Source organism: Tamandua tetradactyla, chromosome 6 (genome assembly GCF_023851605.1).
Source record: "Tamandua tetradactyla isolate mTamTet1 chromosome 6, mTamTet1.pri, whole genome shotgun sequence".
NCBI classification, from domain to species: Eukaryota; Metazoa; Chordata; class Mammalia; order Pilosa; family Myrmecophagidae; genus Tamandua; species Tamandua tetradactyla.
Window position 1 is genome coordinate 141,623,906 of NC_135332.1, and position 23,486 is coordinate 141,647,391.

Below are 23,486 nucleotides of genomic sequence, written 5' to 3' on the forward strand. Positions count from 1 at the left end.
ACCTGTAGCAGCTGCAAACTATCAAGGTGTCTTTTTACTATTGACGTTGACCTTGATCCACTCGCTGAGATAGTGTTTATCAGGTTTCTCCACTGTAAAGTTACTCTTTTTACTACTTTTCCATAATGTATTCTTTGGAAGGAAATCTCTAGGCCCAGCCCACACTTAAGGAGTGGGGAGTTATGTTTCTCCTCCTTAAGAGCAGAGGAACTACATAAATTATTTGGAATTTTTTCTGCATGAGAGATCTGTCTCTTCTCTCCCATTTATTTATTTAATCACTTATTCGTATCAGTATGGACTCACGGATATTAGCACAGCTCATTTTTTAAAGTACAGGTTTTTTTTTCACCCTTGAGGAAAACAGGAAAGACTGTCAAACATTTCCATAAACAAAGCGCCCTAAGCCTTTTTCCGAGCACATTTCTGGAATGGGTTAAATCCTCTGTGTAGCAAGGGACTTGGCATCTGTAAAGAAGGATTACTTCATGTCTTCTAAAATGATTGAATAACTAAATGAAAATACCTTTGTGAAAACTTCCCTGGTATGTGCTTAATCTGAAACGCTCATTTCAAGAAAGAAACAAAAGTGTAAATGCATTTTTTGCTTCTGATTGTTATTTAAACCACAGCAAGATATACATGAATCAACTCAAAAAGAAGACAGAAAACGTCCCTCAGACTATCAAAGCAAAACAAAGCACACATACCACAACAATCACCAGGGAGGAGAAGCAGTGATGTCCTCCCCACCTCACAACCCTGCTGGGACCTCGGAATCCCGAGGCCTGAGAATTACTCAGTTGAACTGCAGTTTTAAGGCCAGCCCCGGCTACCAGGAAGCTTTCAGTTGTCGATGCGATCCTCTCAGGCAGCAACAGGCCTTCTGATAGACTACAGCCATTTCCTCACTTCCTACAATCTCTTGGCTCCACTGAAAGGAAGACACATCCTGTTCACATGGCTGTCCGCTCCTCTCCCGCTCCCTTACCTCCAACACCTCAGGAGTGTTCTTCTCTTACCTCCAAAAGCTGGCATGTACTTGGCATTGATGGATACCTGGCTTTCCCGTCCTGTCTCTCTTCCTTAGTAGTTTTAGAAGGTAACGCTGTGTGGTGACAAAGCTCGAGCTCTGCCATGAATCACCTGTGTGACTTTGGGAATGTCACTTTTCCTCTCTGGGCCTCAGTTTCCCAAAGCGTAAAATGAAAGCGCTGGTTGAAGTCAGCTCCAACACATTTGCAGCTCTGACATTTTATAAACCTATTAAATTCTTAGGGACTAGATAATAGCATTTCTCAATATTGTGCAAGCATAAAGCTGGATAAAACAGTGATGTAGTCATTAATTAGTGTCTTATTTTCTCCCTGTTACAGGACAAAGCAGTGGGTTCTCTGCCCCATCTGTTCAAATGACCAATTCCTGAGACATCAGAGTTTCGAAGAGAAAAAGAGTTTATTGCTAGGTGCAAACAGGACATCAGAGGGCCCATGGGCCTAAAAATTTGTCTCCAGAGTCTAAGGAGTTCAATGTGTTTTGGATTCAAGCAAGCGGAGATGGAGTTGTTAGCATTTCAATAACAAGCACGAGTAGAAACGAGGGGGAAATGGAGCTGTTACCATCTCAATAACAAGGATAAGCAACAACAATTTTAAATGTAAAGGAGTTGAGCCATGCTAGAACCAAACTAACCACTACAAGAATAAGCCAATCGTTAGTTCTAAACTGATTCAAGTTCTTCTATTAACATTAGGGGGTTGTCTTTGTTGTGGTGATAAGACTTCACAGTTGAAAAAAAAAATGGGTAAAGGGGATACAAGTGACAATGCTTATACAATCGCAAGGGCACAATCTTTATCAGAAATGAAGTCAGCTGTAATTCAGTTTAGAGATTACAGGTATTTCCCTCTGTCTACTCTGATGTACCAGAAAGTAAAAAAGGAATATCTATATATGATTCAATAATCATAATCATCTTCTAAATCCTAACTTCTCAGCTACATCCTCAGTTATTAACTCTGGCTAGCTGGTATTTTAAATGATTATCTGGCGTGAATACCTAAACCTAATAAACTGATTTCTATTTTAAAAAAAGAGTATGCTTCCCAATTTTGCCATCAAAGAGATGTATTTTTTCAAAGTGAGATTTCATTTTGACAGTGTCTAGCTTTTTCAATGGCTAATTTACGGAATTTTAAAATGTATCCTTTTTAAAGGAGGGGAATAGAAATTGGGGAGAGATATGCAGGAAGCTTGAACTTATTGTATCTGCAATTTTTTTTTTTCCCTTAAAAAAATATGAACAAAGACGGCAAAATCTTTTTTTTCCCCCTTTGGACAAATGAAAGATGACAAAATGTTTTAGAACCCACCACTTTGTCTTGTAACAGGGTTTACGATTGGACAAAATCTGGGTGAGATCCCGACTCTTTTTCAGTTTATTTGCATGGATTTCCCTAAGAATGAAAACAACGTTTCCTGTCTTTGGTTTCCTTTTGCCGACCTTTTAATTATCTGGTACGGAATATGCACCGTCAGACAATTAAAATAACGACAGAGAGGAGGCAGAGCCCATGCCCAAGTCTTCCTTTCCCTTCAAAGCTCGTCTTAGGTCCCCAACTCCTCCCTGAAGCCATTCTATGGCCCCAACCCTCCGTGACTACTTATCTCAGCCAGCTTTGCTATATGAGCCACTTCTGGGCACGTAACCCCCTACTTTTTAATCCTCTGCTTGCGTGACAACCCACATTTTCATGGGTAGCCACGGTAATAGCCCGTATCGGCTGCTGTCATTCTGGGTTAACTCCCGAATTTAGCGCCTTGTAACAAAGGTTCACCCGTGGACCACCGTCCCCGCCCACCCGGGCTGGCAGTGCCCCTGGTCCAGGCGATGCGGGCGTTGGGGGCGGGGCAGTCTTTATCAGTCACGTTGCCTGTTTCTAGGCGGAGGGAGGAAAAAGCCCAGCGAACTGTCATCTGACTCTTGAAACTTCCACCCACGTAGCTCCTGCTCGTGTTTTATCAGGCAAAGCAAGTCACATGGGCACTCTCGAGTTCAAGAGGGCAGAGGAATGTCTAATCTTCCAACTGGGAGGAGCAGCACGGAGAGAGAACTAGATCTGCCGCACACTCTTGGAAAACATCTTTTATGCTGATTTAGAATTTTCATCCTGAGGCCGACAATCCCTCCGCGATCTCACATGCTGATGCTGCCAATGTCAGCAGTGTTGCCCTCTTAAGGAAGGGTTCGTGCCAGCATTTAAATATTGTATTGCATTTTAGCCCTTATTAATTTATGAACATGGATAGAAAATGGAAAATTAAAGTGCTGATGTGAGTCCTAAGAAATGTAGTTCTCATAAACTTAAAACACTTGAGAGAAATCGTTGGGTGTGACAGAAACTGACTGTCTCAGTCAGGGCTTTCTTGGACCTAAGCGAATTGATTCTGCTCACTTGTAAAGGAAACAAATTAAGAAACTTGAGTAAAGCTAGAACAATATCAGCAGAGCTTGTGTTTAAAAGCTGAGGTGTAATTAGAATTTTTCAGCTCTATTGTGTCAAATTTCGGACATTCTGGTTTCATATTTTTAGGAACACGTTATGCACCTTGTCTGTATGGGCTGACTTTTTTTTTTTTAAACTTTTTTTATTAATTAAAAAAAATTAACAAACAAAACATTAAGATATCATTCCATTCTACATATACAATCAGTAATTCTTAATATCACATAGTTGCATATTCATCATTTCTTAGAACATTTGCATCGATTTAGAAAAATAAAAAGACAACAGAAAAAGAAATAAAACGATAACAGAGGTAAAAAAAGATTATACATACCATACCCCTTACCCTTCGCTTTCATTTACCACTAGCATTTTAAACTAAATTTATTTTAACATTGGTTTTTTTAAACTTTTTTATTAATTAAAAAAATTAACAAACAAAACATTAAGATATCATTCCATTCTACATATACAATCAGTAATTCTTAATATCATCACATAGTTGCATATTCATCATTTCTTAGTACATTTGCATCGATTTAGAAAAAGAAATAAAAACACAACAGAAAAAGAAATAAAATGATAATAGAGAAAAAAAAGACTATACATACCATACCCCTTACCCCTCGCTTTCATTTACCACTAGCATTTCACACTGAATTTATTTTAACATTTGTTCCCCCTATTATTTTTTTTTATTCCATATGTTCTACTCTTCTGTTGATATAGTAGCTAAAAGGAGCATCAGACACAAGGTTTTCACATTCACAGAGTCTCATTGTGGAAGCTATATCATTGTTCAATCATCAAGAAACATGGCTACTGGAACACAGCTCTACATTTTCAGGCAGTTCCCTCCAGCCTCTCCGCTACATCTTGAACAACAAGGTGATATCTACTTAATGCATAAGAATAACCTCCAGGATAACCTCTTGATTCTGTTTGGAATCTCTCAGCCATTGACACTTTGTCTCATTTTACTCTTCCCCCTTTTGGTGGAGAAGGTTCTCTCAATCCCTTGATGTTAATTCTCAGCTCATTCTAGGGTTTTTCACAGTCCCTTGATGCTGAGTCTCAGCTCATTTCAGGATATCTGTCCCACGTTGCCAGGAAGGTCCACACCCCTAGGAGTCATGTCCCACGTAGAGAGGGGGAGGGTGGTGAGACTGCTCGTCGTGTTGGCTGGAGGGAGAGGCCACATCTGAGCAACAAAATAGGCTCTCTTGGGGGTGACTCTTAGGCCTAAATTTTAAGTAGACTTGACCTATCCTTTGTGGGGTTAAGTTTCATATGAACAAACCCCCAAGACTGGGGGCTCAGCCTATAGCTTTGGTTGTCCACACTGCTTGTGAGAATATCAAGAATTCAATTTGGGGAAGTTGAATTTCTCCCCACTCTCACCATTCCCCGAAGGGGGCTTGCAAATACTTTTCCAGTCACTGATCAAATCACTCTGGGATTCATCGGGGCATCACTCTGGACAAACCAACAAAATCTCATGTCCTACCTGAGATTCCAAGTACTTCTGACATTCAGTCAAACTATCTACATGAGTTACATTAGGAAATGCTCTAGCCAAAATATAAATTTTGTAACAAACATTTTTTGCTTTAGTCTCACACATAAGGTGATATTTTAAAGTATTAATTATCATCTATTTTCAGCACTCTGCAATAATGACATTCCTTTGTTCTTCCTCATGCAAAAACATTTTTAAAATTTGTGCATTGTACATTTCACTATTATTATACACTCTAGGCATTCCTAGATTATACCATCTCGATCTTTACCATCTATCTTTCTTTCTGATTTCATTTATGTCCCCAGCCCTCCTCCCTCTATCATTCTCACATATAGCTTCATTCAGTGTTTTAACATAATTACATTACAGTTAGTTAGTATTGTGCTGTCCATTTCTGAGTTTTTATATTCAGTCCTGTTGCACATTCTGTATCCCTTCAGCTCCAATTACCCAATATCTCACCCTATTTCTATCTCCTAATGGTCTCTGTTACCAAGGAAATATTCCAAGTTTATTCACTAATGTCAGTTCATATCAGTGAGACCATACAGTACCTGTCCCTCTGTTTCTGGCTAATTGCACTCAGCATAATGTCCCCAAGGTCCATTCATGCTGTTACATACTTCATAACTCCATTCTGTCTTACAGCTGCATAACATTCCATCTTACGTAAATGTCACAGTTTGTTTAGTCAACTGTTGATGGACATTTTGGCTGCCTCCATCTCTTGGTAATTGTTAATAATGCTGCTATAAACATTGGTGTGTAAATGTCCATTTGTGTCCTTTTGGCTGACTTTTTAATTTGCTTTTAAGTTGTGTCTTATTCCCTCAAATTGTAAAGCCCTTGTGGGTAGGAGCTCAGTGGCAGCATGTAGGACAGAAAGCAACCAAGCTCTGCAGTAAGACAGACCTGGTTTCAAATCTCAACTCTGATCCAGCAGCTGGACAAGTGACTTAAAGTCTCTAAGCCTCAGTTTTCTCATCTGAAAAATGGGATTATAGTACTGTCTTATTGGTTTGTTGTGAGCATTACATGATATATATGTAAAAGACGAGTAAGTGCTATATTTTGTCTAAATCTATCATTTATTACACTTATTATGTACCAGGCATTTACTCTACTCGCTAATCTTCCCAAACAACCACAAAGGAAAGATTATCATTACCAGTTTATCAAATTCAGAATTTAAGTGATTATCCCAAAGAGGTTACATTTGGCAAATCCAGTCTTGAATCTATGCCCCTTTGTGACAAAATTCCACAAACTGAGAAACAGGAGATTAACTGGTCATCCTGCTTCGTGACCTAAGATGTTGTAAGATTCTGTCTTTTTAGATCATCAAAGAAGATAAACAGTGTCTGATATCATTTGAGGATTGGGTGTTGCCTTGATCACTTGCCTGTTTGCTCTCAAGCCCATCCTCCTCCCTTCCCCTGCTCTTCTGGTATGGCAGGAAAGCGTGTCTCCCAGGCTGCCTTGTCAGCTGGTTTCTGGGAGTTCAGCACTGGCAGCAGGCTAGAGGGGAGGGGGAGGGGAGAGGCCAGGGAATTTCTGCTCTTCTCTTTGCTTCCGGAGCATTTCCAGAGGCAGCAGCAGCAGTGTGTTTGCCTGACAGCAGCTGTGCCTCCTCTGTTGGAAGCCCTTTCCTCCCTGCTTTCCACTCCAGCCAGGCAGGTGGGGGCAGCTTCCTTCCTGCTTTTGCTAATCTCTGGGTTGCCTAGCCGTCCTTCATTTGTTTTTTCATCTTAGACCAATATCCCTGAATTTAATTCCCTCTATTTGAAGTATCTAGAATGGTTTCCATTTTCCTGACTGGACCTGATCAATATAAATGTATTCGATTGCAAATATTTAAACATTGATACACCATATAGGGTGTCATATTAGTGTCGCTATGAATCAAAATGCTGTTTTAGTGATAGCTAATAAAAGGACCCTATCTGATTATCCACATCTCCCTGATTTGCTGACCTACTTTGAGACAGGGACTGTGTTGTATACTCTTTCTCACAACCCCTAGTCCAGAAACTGACCAAACCCCAAATGTGTGTTTTAATCAGTCATTAATTACGTGGGTCTCTGAGAGCATATCAATCATTATTTTTGACTTCCACCTTGGCTGCAATTCAGGGCTGCAGCCAGCTCTGTGCTCTGACCTTCACAGTCCTGAACCCCAACTGGGACAGGCTCCAGATACTTTAATGAATCATTTGGCACACTACTTCTTTTCTTCCGCACACTCCAACAAAATTGGCATTTATCACAGCCTCCATGAAGCAGTTCCTTGTTATCTGACAGAAACAAGAGATGACTCTTAAATGGTTGCTGTGCTTTGTGCTTTAATTTCTGAGAGAGATATGAGGCCTGTCCCTGCGGCCAGATTCACAGGCGTGGGCCCTGTACAGACCTACAGGGGTCTTGGTTCCCAAGGGCTCCACTGTTCTGCTGTTGCCATCTTGAATTTCTTTATACTTTTTAACAAGAAGCTCCACATTTGGTTGTTTTTGTTTTTGTTTTGTTTTGTTTTGCATGGGCAGGCACCAGGAATCGAACCCAGGTCTCTGGCATGGCAGGCAAGAATTCTGCCTGCTGAGCCACTGTGGCCTGCCCAAACCTCCACATTTTCATTTTGCACACAACCTTATAAATCATGTAGTTGTCCCTGCCTATCTTCTTTGTATGTACCTTAAACTTGTGACACTGATTTATCATTAAATGATAAGAATTTGATATTAAATCATCAGTAGTCTCCCATTTTCCTCAGGAAAAATACCCCAAACCACTTAGTAGAGCCTGGGATGAAAAAACTTTTTGTCTTCTGTTACCTTCCCCATCAACACCAACATCTCTAAAACTTCTTAGCCTGTTCTCTCTTTACCCTGTTCCGCCTTCAAATTTGAAGCTGCAGCTACTGCACTACTCGCTGTTTCTAAACTTGTAGGCTCTCCAGCTGCTGGACCCTTGCATATTTGCTCCTTTCCTGAGTGGAGTGGTCCTTTCTCTTTCTTTCCCTCAACTTATCTTACAAGTCTGAACTTAGATATCACCTCCTCTGGAAAGCCCTTCCTGATCTTCCCAAAGCTGAGATGTCTTTCCTTTGGGCTTTCATATTATCCAGTGCTAAATGCACCCTACCACTTATCTTGCTGTTTTGTTATCTGGTTATTTCTCTGTCTTGCTCATTAGATTATGAGCTTCTTGAGGTAGGGACTATCTCTTGTTCTCTGAGGTGGCTCCAAAGAAGTACTCAGTTAGTTCCTTTTCACCAAATGAATGAATGAATGAATGGGTCCCTGGTTTATTTGGAGAGTGCACAAGAAGTCCTCCAAGGGTTCTTTGCTTTTTGTTTTTTTTTGTCTCACCTAGCAAAGCAGTTCTTTCACTAATGAAGAAGACCCAATCAACAGCACCTTCTGGCATAAGGACATAAAGCTAGAAGGTAGCTTATGTGATACCTCTCTATTCACAGGCACTTGTTCCTACGCAACTCCTGGAGCAGGTGTCTCTTCCTTCACGATTTCTGGTCCACCTTCTGCCAACCCTTTATAAAGCCCAACTTAAATGCTACCTCTCATCAGTTTTAATGCGATTAATCCGTCTCAGCTTTCCCATTGCATTTGTTTATATTTGTTCATTTGCCTGTTTTGCAATATAGTTATACAATCATTATCAATGACCAGGGCTACTGGATTAGAGTTCAACAACTTCAGATATTTCCTTCTGGCTATTCTAAAACTCTAGACCCTAAAAGAAATATCTGTATCAGTAGTCACAGTCATTTGTTAAATCCTAATTTCTCAGTGTCACCTTCCCCCTCTCATCTGAGCTTTCTCTCAATCTTCAGGGATATCTGGGCAATGACCATTCTAACTTCTTCATGCTGGAAAGGGGTATTGACCTCATGGGATAGAGGAATGAAACTGGTTGACGTTCTTGGAGAGACTGGTACCTTTGTGTTTCACGGCTAACCTGGCATGGAATAAATCCGGAGGCCTTAAATTTCTGAAAAAATAAACTTACTAAGAAAAACTTTCATAGAGACTTAGATAGAGCCCAGGGCAGTCCCTAGGGTTTTCAGGAACGCTGTCAATTGGGGCTTGGCATCTTATGGTACTTTGCAATATCTTGCTAAAGTTTTCACGAGAGTAACTTCCAGAATGACCTCTCACTCTATTTGAAATTTCTTAACCACTGAGACTTTATTTTGTTCCATTTGTTTTCCCCCTTTTGGTCAAGACTGTTTTGACCTTTAATTGCACTCTGCCTGCAGCCTCAGTAGCACTGTAGGGACTTTTGTCATCAGACTAGATGATAAAGAGAACAGGATCATAGTCTTAGGAATTTTTGTAGCCTTTAAAGAGGTCAGCAGTTATGTATGACACACAGTATGCCCTCAGATTAAGGTTGGGTAATTTGGATCTCTAACGGATAGATTAAAATAGAATGTCATGGAAAAGAGGAGGTTTGAAAAAGGAAAGAGTGGCTTTATCTGATGGCCCCCCTCCCTTTCATTCATTGGGAAATACCTGAACTTGGAATAAGGGGGCAAGGAGCTGAAACAAGGAGAAAAGTTGGAGTATAAGATAAGGAAAAGACCTGAATGATGAGAGTTTGTTTAAAATTTGGCACTGGAGGCACCACAGACACAGTGAGGAATGGGAGAGAAATTATGAGCCCATTGCAGGGTGACCACATCAAGAGAGCAAGGGTAGCTCCTCAAGCTCACTTTCCTGGGCATGAAAAGAAGGTGATTTGTCTAAATAACTGCACAACTGCAATTAGTAGTCAAGTTAAATATGCTATTGTTTAAAAATGAGTAACCCAGCTGTGACGAAGTTCCCTGGGAAGACTCTGCTCTTGTTTTGAGGCCAATCCCTGTACTCTCTTGCAACCAAATAAATATTAACTCCCAAAACACTGATATGTAATGCCAATTTTAATCAAAACCTCACCAGCAGATATATCATTCCTCTCAGATTTTCTCTAGCCAGGTTTACTCTTTCCCGAAATTTCTCACTCATTGCCATCTCATATCTAGAGCAATTTGGCAATTGTCTGTAAACTTGGGTCTTGAATAGTAAGCCTTCTGAAATCTATGAATCAATGAGTCATTTGCCTAATGAATCTGAAATTCTCACGGAGAGAGAAAAGAGGGAGGTAGCTTTCAGAAATTTCTGGGAGTTTGAAAGTTTCTTTCAAGTCAGTGTTCCCCATCCTGATACTATATTCCCATTGTTTCTCAGACAGCACTAATGCTTGTCCCAAAATCTGCATAAAAGTGGCTGTGGGCATAATTTAAACATTAAATGAAAGAACTCAGAAAAAAAAATCTCTAATGTAAAAGAAAATAGAACTTTGAAGTGAGGGTCAAAAAAGCCTTTAGCTTCCTTGTTCAGTATTTCTGATTAACACCCACATTGTTATTACTTATTATTTCTTTTTAAGGTCCCATACCCCAAACCTCGAGTCCCTTAGGATCCTAGTTTAAATTGCACAGTAAGATTATGATAGCTTCAAAGCCTTGTTAAACTAATCAGTCCTGCACTTAAGCAGCCTTATCTAACGTTCCTCTTTCTTCCTATTTAACCTGTCCTTAAGAACTTTAAGTTGAACCATTTTTCTCTTGCTCTAAATCTGAAACAAAACTTTGACGTGTGCTAATAATCTACCCTGTCTGAGTTGCTTGGCTTTGACAGCGGTCAGAAGATAAGATAGGACAAGGGCACTTAGAGACAAAACATCAGATGGGAGGAAATAAAGCTCAAACTGGAGTCGAATCTTTCAGTATCTCAACGTTTTGTGTTGGGTCTCGCAAAGACAATATTGGGGCAGTACTGTTTCTTTAGAGCGGCAGTCCTGATTAAAAATGCTACCCGAAGTACTGCGAGGATGTCCTTGACGCAAATCCTATTATCTAGGAAAAGGTTACTACCACAGCAGTTGCGCTGGGAAGCTGAGATAGATTGCTCTTAGCGGGTTCAGCAGTGGTTCAAAGTACTGCAGTTGACCGGAATCGCACCAGACTGTTTTCCCTCCTGTAGCTTGCAAGATAACAAGGGATAGAATTGTACTAAGGATCATCTGCAAGACAGAAGGGGGGAGGGGAAACTCCAACGATCAAGAGGGTAAAAGAATCTCAAACCTATAGTAGAGTTACACAGACAACCATATAAAAGACCGAAGGCCCGGAACTCCCTTGCGGGCAGACTCTGCGCCCTGGGGAGGGTTCAAAGGTGATTTATTTATTCACGCAGGGCTCGCGGCGCCAGCAGCTGGCCCCAGCCCGCGGTGACATCACCGGCACCAGCACGGGTCACGTGGCCCGCCGGCCGCCCCGCCTCCTCTTCCCGCCACCGCGGATTTCAGAGCGCAGGGTCCCGGCGCCGCGGCAGCTCGAAGCTCTCGGCGAAAGCGTGGGGAGAGGGCCGGCGGGCAAGTGGGCAGCTGAGAGCGGCGAAGGGGCCGCGGCAGGCAGTTGCGCGGGGCGAGCCGCGAGGCCAGAGAGACGCAACCCACGCTTCTGCAAACTTGGGCGCGCGCTCGCGCAAGTGCGCCCGCGGCTCGAGCGATGAAGATGGTCGCGCCCTGGACGCGGTTCTACTCCAACAGCTGCTGCCTATGCTGCCATGTCCGCACCGGCACCATCCTGCTCGGCGTCTGGTACCTGGTGAGCGCGGCGGTCTGGGCGAGGCGAAGAGGGCGCGCCGGCCGGGGCCGGGAGCGGGGAATGCGGCGGAGGGATCGCGAGGGCTCCGAGCCCCGCTCGGAATCCCCCGGCCCGCGACCCTTTTCACGCCCCCAAGTAGGATAACGTGTTCGGCCTCCGGGTTGGTGATGTGGGCGCCAATCCACCTAAAGTTTTATTATTAGGAACTTAACTCTCTGGATGAGCCTGCCCGCAATCCTTCCCGTTTCCCGGCTCGGCCAGCCTGTGGCGGAATGAGCGAAATCCCCTCGAGGGGAGGCGGAGAAGGCCGGGGGATCCCAACGCGGCCCCAAAGTTTGGAGCATCTCTTGGGGTGGGGGATGGGGTGTGACGGGGTAGATTGGGGGCATGGAGAGAAGAAAACGTCTGACATGCCTCAGTGAGAGCCGGGGGTCCGCTGAGGCGCGCAGCTCCGCGTTTTCCTGTGAAAGTGCAGTTTGTGGCCAGATAATTCTGATCTTATCTGCGGAGCACGTGTTTTCCTTTCTTTCTTTTAAAAATCCTTTTTGGCTTTGTCTTTTGATGGTCCAGACAGCAGTCTTTGAGGTGACCGGGCATATTTTCCTACCTTTGTGGTCAGGGTTGAGATTTGCAGTGCCCATTCTCACTCCCAGCCTCTTCCCATTTGTTTTGCATCCACTTATTTACATGTTCTGATTCGGAGTTCAGGTGGTCCGAGGTTCTTGTTACACCTGTGAAGGGTGTTTGTTTTAAAAAATCCAGGAAGGGATTTGCCTGTGATTTACTGCGTTTCAGTTTGCCTGGGGAAGCCATTTTACACCCACTTACCTCTCTCTTGCCCATTTGCGGGTAGGTGATCCTTGTACCTCGTAATAAATACCGCAGGCAAATCAGAGTTATCAGAGTTGTTTTTTTTTTGGTTGGAGCTCTTAAGGTCTTACTTTTATGCGCAATGATTATCAGATGCAGTGAGGAAACCTGATGGAGTTTTGCCCCATGCCTGCTCTAGGGTGATTGTTGGCGACCCTAGACCGCGCCAACACCAAGTCGAATTCCACTGCATGTTTGGTTTATGACATCATGACGGAGAGTTAGACCCGAGCCACTCTACAATGAATATTTGTCCATCACGAGGAAATGCCTTAACAATGGTAGAAAACAGCATGTAGAACTTTTCAGTGGGAAAAAAATTCTCATCTTAATCATGAATCAGTATTTGTCGGTTCATACTTAATACTGTGCTAATTTTTAAAATATAAGGACATTATGACGAATCGTGAACTCATTTGTTGTGCCATTTTAAGCAAGCCGCCCCCCCCCCCCCCCAGACATGGTGTTTTACTTTCAAGTTTCATTTAGTCAGTGCTTATCTTGGCTATAGGATAAATTGGGCCTTAACAGGTTTCATTCAGTTCTTTAGTATATGTGGGTTCTTACTGTGCAATGTGAATGCAGATGAAACACCACTGAATTAGCCCCACTCTGACTTTGCTAAAAGCCAAGAAATTCTTGAGTAAAAGAATAGGTGGACTCAAATATAGTTGTGTTTTTATGATAAAATACTGTTTTAGACAGATATCTTGTATCCTCCTTGAAAATGTAAAAAAAAAAAAAATAATAAATCTGCAGACATAAGTACATCAGTGAGTGTAATTTGTAAATCTAGGACACTGCATTAGGCAAATGTACTAAGGATCTACAGTAAGATAAAGCTGCTTGAGCCCTGTTACTGGCTTTAATCCAACCAGACAGTATTAGTGTGATAAAAAAGAACATACTCTGAATGCTTTGCCTCCCATTTGAACACTTTGTGGAAAGCGTTTATTGGTGTGCATGTCTTAGCTTTTGTAAAGATGTAGCCTTTTGTAAGATAATTAGAAAGCTTTTTAGCAGATGCAAGCAAGAATGCTACTTGAGGTAAAAAGTAGTTGTTTTGCATTCACAAAGCAACTTAGGCTTTTTTTTAAAAATGAATTTCCCCTCATACCTTTAAATCTAAGTTGATTATCCAAAACTTCGATTTGCGTGAACATTTTAAAGACGTTGTCTGGACAGGGAACAGGGTTACCACAGAACAAGGCATTCCTTCCCACCAGCCCTCTGAATGGAATGGGGTCAGTTACCAGAAAGGGGGAGGATTTTCATATGAAAAGGTAGAATTAAGGGGGAGATACTCAATTAATAAAAAATATTGACTAAAGGTATTGGAGATTTTGGAGGGGGCTGTTCAATTTATGGATAGTGAAAAGCACAGATACTATATAGTTCACTGGTTGGCAAATACATACGTCTATGTAACCCACACCCCTAGAGAACATTTTCAGACCCTTAGATAGTTCCCTCTTGCCTCTTTGTTCTTCCCCACTACAGACAACCCCACCTCACCTATCAAAACTGATGAGTTTTGTCCATTTATATAAATGGAATCATACTGTGTATATTTTTTTATATCTGATTTCTTTCACTAAGCATAACATCTTCTAGATTCATCCATGTTCTTGATGTGTGCCAATTGACCATTTCTTTTCTTTTTTTTTTTTATTAACGGAAAGAAAAAAAAAGAAATTAACACAACATTTAGAAATCATACCATTCTACATATGCACTCTGTAATTCTTAACATCATCACATAGATGCATGATCATCGTTTCTTAGTACATTTGCATCGGTTTAGAGGAACTAGCAACAACAGAAAAAGATATAAAATGTTAATATAGAGAAAAGAAATAAAAGTAGTAATAATAGTAAAAAAAAAAAACCCTATAGCTCAGATGCAGCTTCATTCAGTGTTTTAACATGATTACTTTACAATTAGGTATTATTGTGCTGTCCATTTTTGAGTTTTTGTATCTAGTCCTGTTGTACAGTCTGTATCCCTTCAGCTTCAATTACCCATTATCTTACCCTGTTTCTAACTCCTGCTGGACTCTGTTACCAATGACATATTTCAAGTTTATTCTTGAATGTCCGTTCACATCAGTGGGACCATACAGTATTTGTCCTTTAGTTTTTGGCCGGACTCACTCAGCATAATATTCTCTAGGTCCATCCATGTTATTACATGCTTCATAAGTTTATCTTGTCTTAAAGCTGCATAATATTCCATCGCATGTATATACCACAGTTTGTTTAGCCGTTCTTCTGTTGATGGACATTTTGGCTGTTTCCATCTCTTTGCAATTGTAAATAACGCTGCTATAAACATTGGTGTGCAAATGTCCGTTTGTGTCTTTGCCCTTAAGTCCTTTGAGTAGATTCCCAGCAATGGTATTGCTGGGTCGTATGGCAATTCTATATTCAGCTTTTTGAGGAACCACCAAACTGCCTTCCACAGTGGTTGCACCATTTGACATTCCTACCAACAGTGGATAAGTATGCCTCTTTCTCCACATTCTCTCCAGCACTTGTCATTTTCTGTTTTGTTGATAATGGCCATTCTGGTGGGTGTGAGATGATATCTCATTGTGATTTTGATTTGCCTTTCTCTAATGGCCAGGGACATTGAGCATCTCTTCATGTGCCTCTTGGCCATCCGTATTTCCTCTTCTGGTAGGTGTCTGTTCAAGTCTTTTTCCCATTTTGTAATTGGGTTGGCTGTCTTTTTGTCGTTGAGTTGAACAATCTCTTTATAAATTCTGGATACTAGACCTTTATCTGATATGTCATTTCCAAATATTATCTCCCATTGTGTAGGCTGTCTTTCTACTTTCTTGATGAAGTTCTTTGATGCACAAAAGTGTTTAATTTTGAGGAGCTCCCATTTATTTCTTTCTTTCTTCAGTGCCCTTGCTTTAGGTTTAAGGTCCATAAAACCGCCTCCAGTTGTAAGATTCATAAGATATCTCCCTACTTTTTCCTCTAACTGTTTTATGGTCTTAGACCTAATGTTTAGATCTTTGGTCCATTTTGAGTTGACTTTTGTATAAGGTGTGAGATACGGGTCTTCTTTCATTCTTTTACATATGGATATCCAGTTCTCTAGGCACCATTTATTGAAGAGACTGTTCTGTCCCAGCTGAGTTGGCTTGACTGCCTTATCAAAGATCGAATGTCCATAGATGAGAGGGTCTATATCTGAGCACTCTATTCGATTCCATTGGTCGATATATCTATCTTTATGCCAATACCATGCTGTTTTGACCACTGTGGCTTCATAATATGCCTTAAAGTCAGGCAGCGCGAGACCTCCAGCTTCGTTTTTTTTCCTCAAGATGCTTTTAGCAATTCGGGGCACCCTGCCCTTCCAGATAAATTTGCTTATTGGTTTTTCTATTTCTGAAAAATAAGTTGTTTGAATTTTGATTGGTATTGCATTGAATCTGTAAATCAATTTAGGTAGGATTGACATCTTAACTATATTTAGTCTTCCAATCCATGAACACAGTATGCCCTTCCATCTATTTAGGTCTTCTGTGATTTCTTTTAACAGTTTTTTGTAGTTTTCTTTATATAGGCTTTTTGTCTCTTTAGTGAAATTTATTCCTAAGTATTTTATTCTTTTAGTTTCAATTGTAAATGGGATTCGTTTCTTGATTTCCCCCTCAGCTTGTTCATTGCTAGTGTATAGAAATGCTACAGATTTTTGAATGTTGATCTTGTAACCTGCTACTTTGCTGTACTCATTTATTAGCTCTAGTAGTTTTGTTGTGGATTTTTCCGGGTTTTCAACCTATAGTATCATATCGTCTGCAAACAGTGATAGTTTTACTTCTTCCTTTCCAATTTTGATGCCTTGTATTTCTTTTTCTTGTCTAATTGCTCTGGCTAGAACCTCCAACACAATGTTGAATAATAGTGGTGATAGTGGACATCCTTGTCTTGTTCCTGATCTTAGGGGGAAAGTTTTCAGTTTTTCCCCATTGAGGATGATATTAGCTGTGGGTTTTTCATATATTCCCTCTATCATTTTAAGGAAGTTCCCTTGTATTCCTATCTTTTGAAGTGTTTTCAACAGGAAAGGATGTTGAATCTTGTCAAATGCCTTCTCTGCATCAATTGAGATGATCGTGTGATTTTTCTGCTTTGATTTGTTGATATGGTGTATTACATTAATTGATTTTCTTATATTGAACCATCCTTGCATACCTGGGATGAATCCTACTTGGTCATGATGTATAATTCTTTTAATGTGTTGTTGGATACGATTTGCTAGAATTTTATTCAGGATTTTTGCATCTATATTCATTAGAGAGATTGGTCTGTAGATTTGTTTTTTTGTAATATCTTTGCGTGGTTTTGGTATGAGGGTGATGTTGGCTTCATAGAATGAATTAGGTAGTTTTCCCTCCGCTTCGATTTTTTTGAAGAGTTTGAGCAGAGTTGGTACTAATTCTTTCTGGAATGTTTGATAGAATTCGCATGTGAAGCCATCTGGTCCTGGACTTTTCTTTTTAGGAAGTTTTGAATGACTGATTCAGTTTCTTTACTTGTGATTGGTTTGTTGAGGTCATCTATGTCTTCTTGAGTCAAAGTTGGTTGTTCATGTCTTTCCAGGAACCCGTCCATTTCATCTACATTGTTGTATTTATTAGCGTAAAGTTGTTCATAGTATCCTGTTATTACCTCCTTTATTTCTGTGAGGTCAGTAGTTATGTCTCCTCTTCCATTTCTGGTTTTATTTATTTGCATCCTCTCTCGTCTTCTTTTTGTCAGTCTTACTAAGGGCCCATCAATCTTATTGATTTTCTCATAGAACCAACTTCTGGTCTTATTGATTTTCTCTGTTGTTTTCATGTTTTCGATTTCATTTATTTCTGCTCTAATCTTTGTTATTTCTTTCCTTTTGCTTGCTTTGGTATTAGTTTGCTGTTCTTTCTCCAGTTCTTCCAAGTGGACAGTTAATTCCTGCATTTTTGCCTTTTCTTCTTTTCTGATGAAGGCGTTTAGGGCAATAAATTTCCCTCTTAGCACTGCCTTTGCTGCGTCCCATAAGTTTTGATATGTTGTGCTTTCATTTTCATTCGCCTCTAGGTATTTACTAATGTCTCTTGCAATTTCTTCTTTGACCCACTTGTTGTTTAAGAGTGTGTTGTTGAGCCTCCACGTATTTGTGAATTTTATGGCACTCCGCCTGTTATTGATTTCCAACTTCATTCCTTTATGATCCGAGAAAGTGTTGTGTATGATTTCAATCTTTTTAAATTTGTTAAGACTTGCTTTGTGACCCAGCATATGGTCTATCTTTGAGGATGGTCCATGAGCACTTGAGAAAAAGGTGTATCCTGCTGTTGTGGGATGTAATGTCCTATAAATGTCTGTTAAGTCTAGCTCATTTATAGTAATATTCAGATTCTCTATTTCTTTATTGATCCTCTGTCTAGATGTTCTTTCCATTGATGAGAGTGGTGAATTGAAGTCTCCAACTATTATGGTAGATGTGTCTATTTCCCTTTTCAGTGTTTGCAGTGTCTTCCTCACGTATTTTGGGGCATTCTGGTTCGGTGCATAAATATTTATGATTGTTATGTCTTCTTGTTTAATTGTTCCTTTTATTAGTAGATAGTGTCCTTCTTTGTCTCTTTTAACTGTTTTACATTTGAAGTCTAATTTGTTGGATATTAGTATAGCCACTCCTGCTCTTTTCTGGTTGTTATTTGCATGAAATATCTTTTCCCAACCTTTCACTTTCAACCTATATTTATCTTTAGGTCTAAGATGTGTTTCCTGTAGACAGCGTATAGAAGGATCCTGTTTTTTAATCCATTCTGCCAGTCTTTGTCTTTTGATTGGAGAATTCAGTCCATTAACATTTAGAGTTATTACTGTTTGGATAGTATTTTCCTCTACCATTTTGCCTTTTGTATTATATATATCATATCTGACTTTCCTTCTTTATACACTCTTCTCCATACCTCTCTCTTCTGTCTTTTTGTATCTGACTCTAGTGTTCCCTTTAGTATTTCTTGCAGAGCTGGTCTCTTGGTCACAAATTCTCTCAGTGACTTTTTGTCTGAGAATGTTTTAATTTCTCCCTCATTTTTGAAGGACACATTTGCTGGATATAGGAGTCTTGGTTGGCAGTTTTTCTCTTTTAGTAACTTAAATATATCATCCCACTGTCTTCTAGCTTCCATGGTTTCTGCTGAGAAATCTACACATAGTCTTATTGGGTTTCCCTTGTATGTGATGGATTGCTTCTCTCTCGCTGCTTTCAAGATCCTCTCTTTCTCTTTGACCTCTGACATTCTAACTAGTAAGTGTCTTGGGGAACGCCTATTTGGGTCTAATCTCTTTAGGGTGCGCTGCACTTCTTGGATCTGTAATTTTAGGTCTTTCATAAGAGTTGGAAAATTTTCAGTGATAATTTCTTCCATTAGTTTTTCTCCTCCTTTTCCCTTCTCTTCTCCTTCTGGGACACCCACAACACATATATTTGTGCGATTCACATTGTCCTTGAGTTCCCTGATACCCTGTTCAAATTTTTCCATTCTTTTCCCTATAGTTTCTGTTTCTTTTTGGAATTCAGATGTTCCATCCTCCAAATCACTAATTCTATCTTCTGTCTCTTTAAATCTATCATTGTAGGTATCCATTGGTTTTTCCATCTTTCGTACTTTATCCTTCACTTCCATAAGCTCTGTGATTTGTTTTTTCAGTTTTTCTGTTTCTTTTTGATCAGCCCATGTCTTCTTCATGTCCTCCCTCAATTTATCGATTTCGTTTTTGAAGAGGTTTTCCATTTCTGTTCGTATATTCAGCATTAGTTGTCTCAGCTCCTGTATCTCATTTGAACTATTGGTTTGTTCCTTTGACTGGGCCATATTTTCAATTTTCTGAGCGTGATCCGTTATCTTCTGCTGGCGTCTGGGCATTTAGTCAGATTTCCCTGGGTGTTGGACCCCACAGGTTGAAAGATTTTTCTGTGAAATCTCTGGGATCTGTTTTTCTTATCCTGCCCAGTACGTGGCGCTCGTGGCACACGTTTGTCTACGGGTTCCACCAGTAAAAGTTGCTGTGGGTCCTTTAACTCTGGAAAACTCTCGCTGTAGGGGAGGTTCGGCAGCCGAAGCGTGTTGGAAGAGTGCCAGCTGACCTGGGGGTCCGAACGCAGGGAGGGTCGCCGGCAGCCGCAGCACAGGAGAGCGCCTGACCGAATTTCCTATTCGGCCTGGGGCGCCAAGCGTGGCGGAAGGGCGCCAGCTGTCGCAGCCCGGGAGAGTGCACTGTTCCCAGCCGGACCGGGGAGTCACGTGTTTGGAAGGGATCCCCCGGTCACCGTTCTCTGCAGTCTGGGGATTTCCGACCCAACTCTCTCAGTAGGTCCGGGGGGCCTCGCGTGGTGGGGGCGCCAGCCGCCGCGGCCCAAGGGGACCGCCTGTCCAATTCTGCCAGCTGGCCTGGGAAGGAGGAAGGGAGGGACTCCGGCCGCCTGCCGTCCCGCCCGGGAAAGCCCACGCCCCTCGATGATCTCACCGGAGCTGGTTCTCCCAGACAGTCAGCCGTTCCAGGATGGGGTACGCCGTCCCTTTGATCTCCGTTGTGGCTCTGGGAGCTGCCCTGTATTGTCTCCACTCCCCCAGTAACTGTTCTGGAGGAGGAAAGGTGAGGGTGGCAAGGCTGTCGAGGCCGGTGGCGGAGGAGCCGGTGAAGGCGGAAGAGGGCACGGTGGTGGTTGGAGAGCCGCCCTGACCATTTCTTTTTATTGCTGAATATTTTACTGTATGAATATACCACAGTTTATTCATTTACTAAATGACAGACATTTGGGTGGTTGCCAGGTTTGGACTATTATGGATAACGCTGCTCTGAACCTTCATGCACAAGACTTTTTTTTTGGTACAATTTTACTGAAATATATGTTTATATACCATATAATCATCTAAATTGTGCAATCGGTGTTTTACAGTGTCATATAGCTGTGCATTCATCATCACTGTTGATTTTTGAACGTTTTCATTATTTCAAAAAAAAAAAGTAAGAAAGAGCACCCCAAACATCCCACACTTCTTAACCCCCTATTATTTCTTTCTTTTTTTTCTTACTCATCTGTCCATACACTGGGTAAAGGGGATGTCAGTCACAAGATTTTCAGTCACCTGGTCATACCTTAAAAGCTCTATGGTTATACAGTCATTTTTAAGAATCAAGGCTGTTGGATTACAGTTCACCAGTTTCAGGAATTTCCCTCTAGCTACTCTAATAGGTCAAAAACTGAACGAGGATATCTACATATTGCATAAGAATGACTTCTAGGCTCTATTTGAAATCTCTCTGCCACTGAAACTTTTCTATTTCATTTCTCTTCTCCCTTTTGGTCAAGAAGCCTTTCTTACTCCCACAATTCCAGGAGGAGTCATGTTCCATGTTGCCAGGGAGATTTACAACCCTGGGAGTCATGTCCTGCGTAGGGGTGTGCAAGACTTTTGTGGATATATGTTTTTATTTCTCTTGGGTAAGTATCTAGGAATATAATTGCTGGTCATTGGGTACATAAATGTTTAACTTTTTCAGAAATGCCAACTAGTTTTCCAAAGTGGTTCTACAGTCTTACACTTGCATCAGCAATGTATGATGTTCCAGTTGCTCCACATCCTTACCAACATTTGGTGTTTGGTCAGTGTTTCTAATTTTATTCATTTTGATAGCTCACAGCACTAGCAACATGGTGGCTTTGATTTGTGTTTCTCTTTTGACTAATGGTATGGAACGCTTAATATTTGCTTTTATGCCCAATCATATTTCTTCCTTTGTAAAGTGCCATTTATTGCCCATTTTTAAATTGGGTTTGTCATTTTTCTTCCCGATTTAAAGGAGTTTTTTCCATATATTGGATCCCAGTCCCCTGTTAATTATATATTTTGTGACTATTTTCTCCCAGTGTATGACTTGCTTGTTTTCTTAAGGGTATGTTTTTATAAACGGAAGTTGTTTATTTTGATGAAGTGCAATTTGTCAGTTTTTTCTTTTATGGCTAATACTTTCAGTGTTTTCAGAAATCTTTGCCTACCCCTGGGTTGTAAAGATACTCGTTGTTCTTCTAGGAGTTTTCAGTTTTAACTTTTATGTTTGGATTATGTGGTTCATCCCAAATCATTTTTTTGAGTATGATGTGAGATGGGGTTAGAGACTTGTATTTGTTTATTCTAAAAGGCAATTTTATCACTTAGCCTAAAAAGGTTGAATTATTACACAAGCTTTAATAACTGCAAACATTTTTTTGGAAAGACAAGTATCGTACTTATCCATATTCACAAGAAGAAGAGATTGACCTGTTCTAGTTTCCAGACAGACATGGTATGAAAGAAAAACTTGAAGTAGATTGATTGCTGTGCAGTATTGTGGGATTTCCTCTTTTTCTCCAACAAAACTTCATGTTCTAAACTTGAATCTGTTAACTTCCTCCCCAGATTTGTCTGTGCTCTTGTCTCTTTCACCATCCATCTAGGCTCCATATCTAGGTGCCTGTATTCCTTTTGCCACCTTAAGCTTTCCTTTTATTCTGTCTTCATGTCCTATTTGTTCTGCCACCTACTTCCTTATTCGGTCCTGTTCTTTGTCTTGCTGCTCTTCCTCTACTTTAGGCTCTTGTTAGCTCTCACTGGACTATTACAATAGGTATTAAAACTTGTTTCCCTGCTTCCAGCTCTTACCTTTTTGTTTGTTTGTTTGTTATTCAGTCTATGATAGACACAGTTCCCAGAGGTATTTTTCTTATTCATAGATATGAATGTTTCCTCTTTTCAAAAAACTTTGGCTCCCTGTCTACAGAGAGGTCTGTGCATTTCATGACCTAAGTCAATTCCAACTTTTATGAATTGGTTTAAACAAACATGGTGGTTGTGATTACTTTTCTTTCCCCTCTTTCCTACCCCTTCCCCTTTCAGGTGCTCCTTCTTTTGAATACGAATGGCTGTGGCAGTTGCAAGCCAATAGATAAGATCTAAGTCTTAAGATTCACTCTGATTTGACAAACTTAAATTACCTGTCCATCCCTAAACCAAACATTGATGCCAGCAGTGTGTGACCAGAGTGTGCTGGTTAACTTAGGTCTGGGGTATTTTCCTGCCTTGAACTATGTGTACATGGAATAGGAGGAATGTGAACTGGGAATAGGATTAACTATACACAAAGCACCAGGTTGAGCGTGGAGGGATGTGTAATTTTCCAAAAAAATCAGAGACTGTTATTGGGAGGAGGTGGAAAGGATGTCTGGAGGACAATAAATGATACTTTATTCCTAGTATAAAGTCTACATTTTTTTTTACAGTGGGGATTTATTAGCTTACAAATGTACAGTTCTATGTCCGTGAAAATATCCCAATTAAGACGTCAGCGGGAAGATAACTTCCTTGAAGACAGCTGCTGGCATCCTGAGTTCCTCTGTCACATGGGAAGGCACATGGCCTGCGCCTGTGGTCCTTTGCTCTTGGGTTTTGCTTTCAGCTTCTGGTTCTAGTCGCCACTTCTTTCATCTTCTGTGGGTCTTCTCTCAACTTCTCTGGGGCTTTTCTCTGTAAGCTCTGTTGGCTTTTTTTTTTTTGTCTTTTAGCCTATCATAAAGGACTCTAGTAATAGGACTAAGCATATTTCTTATGATACATATGCTTTACCATCAGGATCTGGATTTCTCATTACACTATACAAATTTCTTTGTAATTTATTTCATTGTTTTACCCCATGATTTTTCTTACTGTGTTTTAAAAAGCGGTACCGGTAGTTGTAAATCATCTGTCATTGACACCAGGGATGGATCCTCTTTGTGCATTTCATCCTTTTCATCATTGTTCAGATGACCTTAGGAATTTAGTTATTCAGTCAATATGTACTGGTTTTCTCTTTGTGGCAGATA

At 40.7% G+C, this 23,486-nt stretch overlaps 1 protein-coding gene across 2 annotated transcripts in view; it reads left to right on the forward strand.

The window, feature by feature from the left end:
- Nucleotides 1–11,356: 11,356 nt before the first annotated feature.
- LAPTM4B (lysosomal protein transmembrane 4 beta) overlaps nucleotides 11,357–23,486 on the forward strand; it is a 103,109-nt gene continuing 90,979 nt past the window's right edge. Inside the window, exon 1 of one of the 2 annotated variants that reach the window (XM_077167293.1) lies at nucleotides 11,357–11,698. In XM_077167293.1, the coding sequence (XP_077023408.1) occupies nucleotides 11,600–11,698 (99 nt within the window). In that variant the 5' untranslated portion in view covers nucleotides 11,357–11,599. Of the gene's footprint in view, nucleotides 11,699–12,374; nucleotides 12,850–23,486 lie in introns of those variants that run through there. The other variant, XM_077167294.1, reaches the window with a different exon arrangement.